Here is an 11,899-nt window from a genome sequence, read left to right as displayed (position 1 = left end):
ACTGGCCCATATGGGCAGGGGTCCCTTTACCTTTACCTTTAGAACTGTGCTCAGTGATAACATATCATGGAAATTCATGAAAAAGCTGGTGTAGATAATAGGGCTCGGTGAACAGTTTTACAAAGGGATTAATGCCAATGGAAACATCACAGAAGAATGTTTAATAGGTAAAGGTACCCGGCAAGGATGTCCATTGTCTCCATTGATCTTCATTTTAGTGTTGGAACAATCCAATGCGAGAAGATCAAGGCATCAAAGGAATAACCCTAGGAGACAAGGCACCCAAGGCACACAAACTTCCTCAGCATGACCGAAAATCCAAAAGAAAGCTTGATAAGAGCATTCAAGTAAATTAAAATTTTTGGAGAAGCAGCAGGCTTTAAATTGAATCCCTCTAAGATGAAATTGTTGGTCAAAAATGTAACAGTGCAAGAAATGGACGATTTGGAAAAAACATCTGGCCTAAAGATTAGTAATAAAGTAAAATACCTAGGTATTTGGATTACCACCCAAAATATAAATTTGTTTCAAGATAACTATACGAAAGTCTGGAATGAAACAAAAAGAAACATCGAGATATGGAACAGGGTAAACCTCATTTTTAGGAAAAAATTCCATCATCAAAATGACCATACTTCCTAAATTACTTCCTCTGTTTCAAACAATCCCGATACTAGGTGGGACAGGCTGCCTCAAAACCTGGCAAAAAGACATCTCGAAATTGATATGGCAGGGGAGGAGACCTAGAATTAAACATCAAATCCTAATTGATATTAAAGAAAGAGGAGGCTTTCCCCTACCTGACCTAAAATGAGGTCGCCTGCCTCACCTGGCTAAAAGAGTGGTGCACGTTTCAGGACCCAGACTTGTTAGATTTAGAGGGGTACGACAACAGTGGCACATGTGGCATAGGAAAGTTAAAATTCACAAGAACTTTTTGAATCACATCGTCAGAAAATCCCTATACACAGTCTGGGAGAAATATAAAGATCTTTTAGAGCCCAAAACACCTTGGTAGATATCACCAATTGAAGCAGCTGCGGTAAAGAGGAAAAATACGGGTGGACATTGGCCAATATATAAAACTTTATTAAGGGAAGAAATCAATGATCTAAAGCTGAAAAGCTTTGAAGATATAAGAAAGCAAATAGCAGACTGGTTTCATTATTATCAATTGTTTGAAACATTTAAAACAGATAAAAAAAGGAGGTTTGCACCAGAAATATCCAGATTGGAAGCGGATTCGGTTAATTCAAAAATAAAAACTCTTTCACAGGTGTACCACCTCCTCCTTGACTGGGAAGTTAAGGAGGAGGAGGTGAGAGCTGTCATGATTAAATGGGCCCAGGATTTTGGGTATAATATAGAAATGAAAGAGTGGGAAAAGTTATGTAAAGTTAATTGGAAATTCACAGCATGTTATAAAGGTAAAGGTAAAGGGACCCATAACCATTAGGTCCAGTCATGGCCGACTCTGGGGTTGCGGCGCTCATCTCGCTTTATTGGCCAAGGCCAGCGTGTTATACTTTGAGGGAAAACTTCTAAAAAATGCAATATTGTTGATGCCATGGAAGCTTTCCAAAATGTAAAAAAATGTATCTAGTACTTGTTGGAGATGCGGTGTAGAAACTGGCACTATGTTCCACATGTGGTGGCTATGTTAAAAAAATTAAGATCTCCTGGGACATCATCTATGTAGAACTTTAAAAAATGTTTAGGGTTTCATTTTTTAAAAAACCAGAAGCTTTTCAACTTGGAATAACAGGGCCAGACATTCCTAGGAATATAAAATAAGTTTTTTTATACACTACAGTCGCAGTGAAAATCTTAATAGTGACTAATTGGAAAAGGGATAAAATCCCTTCCAGGTCAGAATGGTTACAAAAACTAGCCAAATATGGAGAGTTAGCCCAATTGTCCAAAAAAATGAAAGATAAGTCAAAACAAGTATTTATTGCAAAGTGGGAGATTTTCGAAACACATCTTAAGAAGAATTGTTGCAGTATGAACTAGCTCGCTGCCTTTGAATAACTTCTGTAGTTGTACGAAATAAAGAAACAAGATCATAGGAGAATAATACTTTATTATAAAATGAACAGACAGGTTTATGCAATAAGTTTGTAAATATTAAATGAAGTATGGAGAAGACGGGAAGTTAAATGTACTTGAAGAAGATCTACTGTCAGAATATATGGTTTTATTCTTTTGTTTATTTTGTATTTGGTGTAACAATTGGCATAGATGTATGGTTTTTCTTTTTGATTTTTGGTGTTGTTTATAATAAAGCATAATAAAAAGAAAGAAAAAGAAAATGCAATAGGCTTTTAAATAAATACTAGAACTGTACTCGGTGTCGTTTTCATATCTACACTACACTTTCAAATGGCATAAATACATGATACAAAAGTAATCATTGACAAAACTATTTTCTCCATAATTTTTGCACTCTATTAACTGATCTACAGTGCTCTTTGAAAACAGAAAAAGTGCATATTTTCAGAGAAACAATATTAAAAGTATCATATATTAAGTATCAAAGTATTGAAGAATACAGATTTATAAGTTAATAATGCAGACAAATAAAATATATAAAAAATTTAAAATAAATAATCCAGCACTGTTTATGAATCATGAAATATGATCAGGCTACAAAAGTAGTCCTGTTACTGTTATTTCTACATTTGAAGGTCCAGCATCTCCACTGTCCAATCTTCTTTAAGATTACAAGATGAGACAATATTGGGGATTTCCCCTGCAACACTAGGTCACAGTCCTATATGCACTGACAGGCAGTGCATCCTGGGATCATGGGGGCTTTGCATCTGAGAAATCATGCCTAGGACTAGGCTGTGTGACCAGTCTGTGCTGAAAGACCTGCTGCCTGAGGGTTTCCTTGACTGTGGAAAAATTGGAGTCTACTTGCATAAACTTTGTTGTATATTTGCTCTTATTCTTGTGAGTCAAAATACTGTTCACATTCAGGGTTGCCGGTCACTTCGATGGATCCAGGAATTCTGCTCCCATCTTTTGGATAGACACACCAGCATTTTGCAGGACTTCGATCAAGTGAAGTTTCACACTAGTTGGGGTAAATGACTAAGTTTATTTCAAAGTAATTGAAATGGAGTGGATGCTTCATGAGATGAGGTTATTTGAGGAAGTCATTCAATTTTGAAACACATCGGAGGGATGCTGGCTACTCAATGTGGGTAGAAATAAAATTAGTAATTCAAGCAAACAGCAATTGTCACTCAGCCATATGTTTGCATTGCTCAATCAATTATATATGCATAATGTTGGATATGGAGTGTCTCTATTACTAAAATGTGTGGAGACTGGGGACCTACACTTCAGATTGTTCAGACAATGTAATGGAATGATTTGCTGTTGTGGGAGCAAGGCCTCCCACTCTCTGCACCCAATATCCATGCCGACGGAAGAACGTTTGTACATGGACTGATGTTTGAGTATCCTCCAAATGTGCAGAAGGCATGAACTGCACATAGCAGCTGCGTCTGTAGGTCCCATACATATCTTTCACATGGATATCAATGTTGTGATGGAGTGGGATCTTCACACTTGTACTCAGAATGAGGAGTCTGCATAGAGCTAATTCCAAAGCACTTTCTCCCCCTCTTCCTTTTTTATTCTAATCCTGTACAACTGAAAACCATTTTCTACCAAAGGAAGTTGCTGTTTCCACTGTCTTGTTGCAGACAGAGGCCTTCTTCCAAAGAAAGCATTCATTTCAGCAACATGGGAAGAATTGACTCTAGCTATTGACTCCAGGGATGTGGAAGAAATTTGTTTCATGTTTGGATGCAAATGTACCCAATTTGCACTTCTCAAGACAACATATGAACAGAAACATAGCTATCCTTCAAAACTGGCCTTTCTCCATATTTTGTGATGCTGTTCTTCAACCGCAACATGGTAACAAAAATGTGTGCATGAGATAAAAGTGTGCATGAAAATATCAACATGTATGCCTCAAGAGATAGACACAATAAAATATTGCTGGATTCTCACGAGGACCCTAAAATTATTTAATAAGCCACAAACTGATGCAAACTGAAATAAAGAAAGAAAAAATGTGTATCTAAGAGAAACCAGCAGTTATCCATCCCTACGCCCAAAACAAGATTACCTGCTTGCTGTGGTAAAATCCATTCCGATTACAGTTGGGCAAATAGAATCTGTATATCTCTCCTCCGATTCTTTCTTGATCTTTGGTTAACTTCTCCAGCGCCTTGTAGAGTTCTTTTTTACATGGTGCCTGAAAGAATGTTGTTAATATTGAAGTGTTAAATAATAACATATAAGAACTGATATATAAACAACTTTTTATAATGAAATCTGGAGCAAACTACTTATTAATGCATTTTAAAGTCTGTAGTCCTTGAACCCAAAGGGCCTTACTCGTGGCTGGGTAGCACAAAATCACAGAGTTAGAAGGGACCCTGAGGATGGTCTAGTCCAACCCCCTGCAATGCAGGAATAAGCAGCTGTCCCATGCGGGGATTGAACCTGAAACCTTGGCATTATATAACCAGACGATGTTTCTATGACTCTTGCTATCTAACAACACAAGTTGTTGTTTCAGACAAATAAGAGAATCTACTGCATCCAAGGGTCATTGTCAAAGGTATTCATAATACTCATGCTCTTAAGTCTGTGACAGCTCAGCCAGCAGGAGACTTTTAATCAAGGGCCATGGGTTTGAGCCCCCCATTGGTGAAAGATGCCTATGTTCCAGGGGGTTGGCCTCAATGACCCTCATGGTCTCTTCCAGCTCTATGATTCTATGACAAACCACATGGACTGAGCTCCATCACGCCATGCTGTTCTGCTTAAGCAGCTCACTTTCTGTTCTTTGGTGCTCTCAAGTGGCACTTCTTTGTAGGTACAGGACACTCAGCAAACCCTCCCATCCTAATTCATAACATTGCTGCTATGACTGCTTCTCTGCTTATTACTTTATTTATTAGTAAATAAATAGTAAATATAGTTCCTTACAGTTTTCAGAGTTTTGATTACATTCCTTTCACAACAGTTTTGTAAGAGTATTATAATCCTACAACAAGTAACTTTGTAATTAAGATACCAAATGCAAATGTTTATTGGCATTACAGTGCTATGTGAGTATATTGTTATATGTGAGCATTGAACATAGGATAAATATGGAACATGGTGAAAGATCAGCTGGCTGGGCCTAGTGTCTGGGAGTATTTTCCAGCTGTAAACTGCTGAAATCCAGTATCCTAACTTCAGAGTAGGCTAGAACCTACATTTCTTGTCCTTGTTTTCCTCTGTGGGGTGTAATATACATGATGGCTCTGATGCTTCTAATGACTTGGATGAAGGTATTGAGGGGATGCTCATCTAATTTGCAGAAGACACCAAATGGAAGGGGTTGCATGTAACTGTGATATGATGAAATCCAGATTGGAGGGTGTCGAGAAAGTCTTTTAGCAATGTAAATACACCAGGGAACAAGAAGGAAAAAAAATATATTTTATTTTGTGTGTTTTTATTGTTCTTACGTTTTTATGTTGTGTCAAATGTAATGTTTTCTTTTGTGTTTTGTCTGTGTGTTATAAGAGAAAACCAATATATATATATTTTGAAAAAAACAAAACAAATGGGAGGGTTTGCTAATGCCACAAAATACAGAATCGGGATACAAGATTACCTTAACAGATTTGAGAAAGGGGCAAAAACTAACAGAATAAAATTCAATAGGGACAAGTGTCAGGTTCTGCACTTAGGCAGGAAGAACCAGATGCACAAATAGAGGATGGGGGATACCTGGTTTACTAGCAGTACATGTGAAAAGGATCTAGCTTAACATGAGTCCACAATGTGATGCAGCAGCTAAAAAAGCTAATGCTATTCTAGGCTGCATCAACAGAAGTATAGTGTCCCAATCAAGGGAAGCCATAGTACAGTAGTACCTTGGATTACATATGCTTCATGTTACAGACTCCACTAACCCAGAAATAGTGCTTCAGGTTAAGAACTTTGCTTCAGGATGAGAACAGAAATGGTGCTCCAGCGGCACGGCAGCAGCGGGAGGCCCCATTAGCTAAAGTGGTGCTTCAGGTTAAGAACAGTTTCACGTTAAGAATGGACCTCCGGAACGAATTAAGTACTTAACCTGAGGTACCACTGTATCACTCTATTCTGCCTTGGACAGACCACATAAGTACTGTGTCCAGTTCTGTGCACCACAATTTAAGAAGGAAATTGACAAGCTGGAATGCGTGCAGAAGAGGGAACCAAGATGATCAAGGGTTTATAATCCAAGCCTTATGAGGAATGGTGGAGAGAGCTGGGTATGTTTAGCCTGGAAAAGAGGAAACTGAGAAGAGACATGATTTGTTGTTGTTGTTTAGTAGTTTAGTCGTGTCTGACTCTTCGTGACCCCATGGACCAGAGCATGCCAGGCACTCTGGTCTTCCACTGCCTCCCGCAGTTTGGTCAAACTCATGCTGGTAGCTTTGAGAACACTATCCAACCATCTCGTCCTCTGTTGTCCCCTTCTCCTTGTGCCCTCCATCTTTCCCAACATCAAGGTCTTTTCCAGAGAGTCTTCTCTTCTCATGAGGTGGCCAAAGTATTGGAGCCTCAGCTTCATGATCTGTCCTTCCAGTGAGCACTCAAGGCTGATTTCCTTAAGAATGGATAGGTTTGATCTTCTTGCAGTCCATGGGACTCTCAAGAGTCTCCTCCAGCACCAGAATACAAAAGCATCCATTCTTTGGTGATCAGCCTTCTTTATGGTTCAGCTCTCACTTCCATACATCACTACTGGGAAAACCATAGCTTTAACTATACGGACCTTTGTTGGCAAGGTGATGTCTCTACTTTTTAAGATGCTGTCTAGGTTTGTCATTGCTTTTCTCCCAAGAAGCAGGCGTCTTTTAATTTCATGGCTACTGTCACCATCTGCAGTGATCATGGAGCCCAAGAAAGTAAAATCTCTCACTGCCTCCATTTCTTCCCCGATATCCATCTTCAAATATCTCAAGGGCTGACACATGGAAGAGGGAGCAAGCTTGTTTTCTCCTGCTCCAGAGAGCACGACCCGAACCCATGGCTTCATTACAAGGAAAGGAGATTCTGACCAAACATCTGGAAGAACTTTCAGAAGTGCAACGGATTCTCTCCTTCCCTGCAGATAGGAGTTGCCGCTACCACCCCAGTTGCCCCCTGAGTTGCCCCTCCATCACTGCCACTGCCTATTTCCTCTCTGGCCTCCTTGTGATCCCCTGCTGCTTCCGCATGCTGTGGTTTCTCCAGGCTGCCTCTCGTCGCCTCAGGTGGTTGGGGGGAGGAGGGAAGAGGAGTTTTCTGATTTGCCCTAAGTAGCAAATTGTCTTGAACTGGCCCTACCCTAGACACGTATCCCAACACTGTTTTTCCAACTAGTTCGTGTGTGGCATTTTAGCCTCGTGGCTATGAAATGGCAATTTGCCTAAATCCATGTGGCGAGTTTGGTGAGTGGGTGGGAATATGAACTGGAGTTCCCCATGGTCAGGCCCAGAACACTTGCTATTTATACCACATTAGAATCATATAATTTGTCATGGCTTAAGGAATTAATTTCATGGCATTCTAAATTATGTTTCTACTGATGGCCTGCTTTGCTTCAATTTAGTGTGCAGATACAAGAGAAAATGGATGTTAGAGAACTCACTTGTTTCTTTAACTTCTTAAGTTCATTCAGTCTCCTGGCTTTCACACTTTCGTGGGCAGCGACCGAATTCCAAGGGAAAGGCTTATCTTGGCCAGCAGCAAACGTCAGCTGGGTGTTGTCCTGCTGATCAGCTGTCATGTCACGGTCTTCATGGGGCATGTCTTCTGCCTCCAGGGACTCTAGCAGGGGAGAAGCACAAATGGAAACATGACTCCACACAAGCTCCGCAAAAATGAATGGCAGCTCTAGAAGAGCAGAACTACGACATCCTGGCTGGAACCTCCATCCCTCAAGGAAAAACAGACATTTATATGGAGTCTTCTGTGTGTGCCATGGTTTTTATGAAAACTTGAAAACACTGTATTGTCTATAATAATTCAACTTCCCGAGAATCTTGGATCTCTTAAATAAAGTAAAAGAAAATATCTAGCCCATATAGCTGTGAAATCAGTGTAGGCCAGTGCCTAGGGAGAGTGCAGATTAGTTGCTATGATTTTCAAAGGCCAGAAGATGCAGCTTTCCAATAGTAACCTATGTAACACCTTTTCCCTCTTCGTGACTAACAGAAGCTGTATAAATTATGGGATTTTTTTTTAATAGCGGTAGAATCATGCAAAACAAGAATAATGCCAATTAAGATGAATCTCATCTTAGAATGAATCTATCTGGCAGTGTTGAACAAAGACTGGAGAGACCCAAGTTCAAATCTCTGCTCCACAAATGAAGCTCCCTGGACAACTTTGAACCTGTCTCTCTTTCTCAGCCCATGATTCCTCACAAGGCTGTAAGCATAAAAAGGAGCAAGGGGTGAGAACTGTTTGTGTCATCTGCATTTCTTAGAGGAAGGAGGAATAAAACCATCACAAGTACACGTAAAAGTAATTTTTGTTTATTTCCGGATTCAGCTTTTCTTATCACAAATGTGAGTTAGACAGATACAGAATTTTGATGATTCTAGTGCAGAGTATAAAGATCCAGAAGCCAGCAGTGGTTATAAGAGCCAGTGTGGTGTGGTGTGGTGTAGTGCTTAAGAGCAATAGACTCGTAATCTGGGGAACCGGGTTCGTGTCTCGGCTCCTCCACCTGCAGCTGCTGGGTGACCTTGGGCCAGTCCCACTTCTTTGAAGTCTCTCGGCCCCACTCACCCCACAGAGTGTTTGTTGTGGGGGAGGAAGGGAAAGGAGAATGTTAGCTGCTTTGAGATTCCCTAGGGTAGTGATAAAGCGGGATAGCAAATCCAAACTCTTATTCTTATAAGAAACATTTTTCAAAACCCTACAGTGTGACTTATTACAGAAAATCTAGCAATTAAATCAGAAATTCAAACATATGCAAGAGCTAAGAGAAGGCATCCTGAAATGAAAGATAATTTCTACAGCTGTAAACAACAGCCCTTTGCTTCTTTCTGTTAATGGTGTGACATTGCTCATAGGTGTCCAGAGGAGACAGCAAGCATTCAGCTGGTCAGAAAGACAAAATGCAGGACTACCAACATTGCATTTAGAGCAAGCTCTAGTGTGGCTTTAATGTGTGTTGAAGCATGAAAACAGGATGTCTTTGAACATTGCTCCTAGAACAATTACTTCCATCATGCTAGAGTGTTACTATTAAAGACCATAAGCAAATGGCTTTTGGTTACAATGTACATTGAAAAAATATTGCCTGACTATGGCAAATACACGTTTGCAAACATTTGCATCATGCAAGTTGCTTCCTTTTGAAAATGGCAACCCCAGGTTTGCCCATGTGCAATGTGGGAAGAGCGCTTGAAGCAATTTTCAAATAAAAAGTACTAATTGAATGTGCAAAAAAGTTTGTAGGTGAGCAAAAAGGAGGCAACAGAAGGGGTAACAAATAGAAGCCATGTGGGGATGGGGTGTAGAGAGATTTATAAATAAGGGACTGTGGCAGTGAAATCTAAGACTTTGATGGAAACCTCTTGGATCTAACTATATGGCCGGGGGGGGGGGGGAGAGGCAGCAGGCAAAAGTCTTTTTGCATTACACTTCAAATCATAGCACTTTGGCTAGTGTCAAAGTGTCAGTTTCCATTTAAGCAATCCTTATGTCCAAATTGAGCCATGGGACTCTTGAACTACAAGCAAAATGGGGGGCAGGAGAGACATGTTCAGGAATTCACAAGTATTTTGTAAATCCTTGACTGAATCCTAATGGAAAGCAAAATTCTATCCATTCATGATCAAGCCACAGTTCTACAAAGTTTCCTATGGTTTGCTTAATGTAATTTTCAACAGCTGAAATATTGGCACCACAGAAGCTAAACTGGGCACAGGAGAGTTTAAAGGCAGATGGGAGTCTGTGGTTGCTCCCAGGTGATCACAACATGCTTTGCTCCTAGCTGTAGTGACAGGTCTAGTCCTGTGAAAGATGATAAATATTTTCACTGACATCTGAAACGGTATTCCAGAGCTGATTAATTTAAAGCATATCCCAGTGATGGGGACTGTGGTGCAGAGATTCTATTTTCAACAGCATTTATTGAATCTATTTTCAATAGATTCCTTCCTCTCCTTCCCTGGAGGTTTTTAAGCAGAGGTTGGATGGCCATCTGTCCTGGATGCTTTAGCTGAGATTCCTGCATTGCTAGGGGGCTGGACTAGATGACCCTCGGGTCCCTTCCAACTCTAAGATTCTATGATTTCTATTAAAACTACCCGTAACCCCTATGCCTTTAACAACAGGCTGAGAAGTAGAAATTAAATGGTGTGGATGTGAATGAGAGAGAATTATTGCTTGTCAGGTGTCTGCAAAAACACAGGAGCAGGACAGAAAAGAGGCAACAAATATTTTCCTTCCTTCCTTTTCTTCCACAACACACACACATTAACATCATCAACATGGCTGCCACAGGTGAAGGGGGGAAGGCCCCTTGGGGGGTTTCTTCCTCTGACTGAGAGTTTAGCAACATACCCCTGGCTTTGCACTCAGACCCCAACTTTCTCCATAAGTAAAACGTCCCTTTGTGAAGGTGTGCCTTCAGGAGTCACACTGTGGATCTGACTCCTATGGGACAGATCTCCAGGGTCTCAGGCAGAGCTCAGCTCCACCTATGCTGCCTCACACCGGTGCTCAGGATCAAACCTGGAATGTTCAGTGGACGAAGCCTTTGCCCTGGCACTGGGCCCAGCCTGGGTTTCTACAGCTCAGCTTTCTGACAGGCAGGAACATTTCCCACATTTTTTTGGCCACTGGCTGCTTGCTGTGGAGAAGATGCCAAAGCCACATACTCTTGGCATTCTGCCACAGCCAGTGTGGTGTAATGGTTAGAGTGTCAGGCCAGGACCTGGGAGAGCAGAGTTCAAATCCCCACTCAGCCATGAAGCTCCCTGGGCGACCTTGGACCAATCACTGCCTAACCTACCTCACAAAGCTGTTGTGAGAATGAAATGGGGAGGAGGAGAACCTTGCGCTCCTTGGAAGAATAAGGCAGCATATAAATGTAATAAAATAAGTAAGTTAACCATGCGCTAATTGCTAGACATGCAAAGCAGTATGCAAAACAGGAAGGCACATTATTTACCTGCAGCCTCTGCCGCGTCAGAGGCGGGAAGGCAGGTGCCCTGCCCATGGAGGAGGGCGTGCAGGGGCCGGGGTTCCTCTGGGGGCACAGAGCACCTGAGCCCCCGGCCACAGCGGGCTGCGTATACTCCACAGGGCTCCCCCAGCTGGAGGGCACAGGTAAGGCAGCAGCCACAGCCTGGCGGATGAGCAGTTTCAGGGCAGCTGGCAGGCACCGGCGGGCACAGCACAAGCTCCTCTTCAGTGCATGGGGCACAGTGCATGGGTTGGAGAGCAGCCCCGAGGATGAGGCCAGGGCAGAGGAGCAGGAGCAGCAGCTCACCGCCGAGACCTGTGGAACACATGGCAAAGGAGACCAGTAGCAAAGCAGCTGAGTCTGGAGAGGAGCACCCGTTCGCTTCCTCACGTTCAGCTAGCCCTGTGTTCCACCCACAGGGCATTTATACAGTTCCTTGTCAGTCTGTTAATCTTTAACCCCAAGTTAACTATTGTCTGAGCAGGAGGGACAGAAAAGCATCATTTCATTGGTAGTTTGTGCCCCTCCCACTCTATTTTTTTAAATGATGAAATAATGCATCACTATTCTACTCATTCTTAGCCTTTCCAGGACGGTTCTAAATATGTCTACAGAAAAGGAACTCTTTTTTTCCTCTTTATCAGA

The 11,899-nt window shown here is 41.6% G+C and overlaps 1 protein-coding gene across 1 annotated transcript; it reads right to left on the bottom strand.

Moving 5' to 3' along the window:
• Nucleotides 1-2,065: 2,065 nt before the first annotated feature.
• On the bottom strand, nucleotides 2,066-11,638 carry IGFBP1 (insulin like growth factor binding protein 1). The gene is made up of 4 exons (XM_081883118.1): nucleotides 11,240-11,638; nucleotides 7,700-7,878; nucleotides 4,148-4,276; nucleotides 2,066-3,079 (listed from the first exon to the last, which is right to left on the bottom strand). Exons 1-4 carry the CDS (start codon nucleotides 11,580-11,582, stop codon nucleotides 2,948-2,950), a joined length of 783 nt encoding a protein of 260 aa, XP_081739244.1. The 5' UTR covers nucleotides 11,583-11,638; the 3' UTR covers nucleotides 2,066-2,947.
• Between the last annotated feature and the right edge of the window lie 261 nt (nucleotides 11,639-11,899).

The sequence above is a fragment of the Podarcis melisellensis genome (assembly GCF_964234715.1).
Source record: "Podarcis melisellensis genome assembly, chromosome: 12".
In the NCBI taxonomy this organism is placed as follows: domain Eukaryota; kingdom Metazoa; phylum Chordata; class Lepidosauria; order Squamata; family Lacertidae; genus Podarcis; species Podarcis melisellensis.
The sequence above is the reverse complement of the archived record's forward strand: the minus strand, read 5'-3'. Positions and strand labels throughout refer to the sequence as shown.

Coding starts and splice junctions, on each gene's coding strand:
- IGFBP1 (XM_081883118.1), bottom strand. CDS start 11,582: ATGTGTTCCACAGGTCTCGGCGGTGAGCTGCTGCTCCTGCTCCTCTGC. Junction 4,277..7,699: donor TTAAGAAGTTAAAGAAACAA/GTGAGTTCTCTA, acceptor ACATTCTTTCAG/GCACCATGTAAAAAAGAACT. Junction 3,080..4,147: donor GATTTTACCACAGCAAGCAG/GTAATCTTGTTT, acceptor TACCCCAACTAG/TGTGAAACTTCACTTGATCG.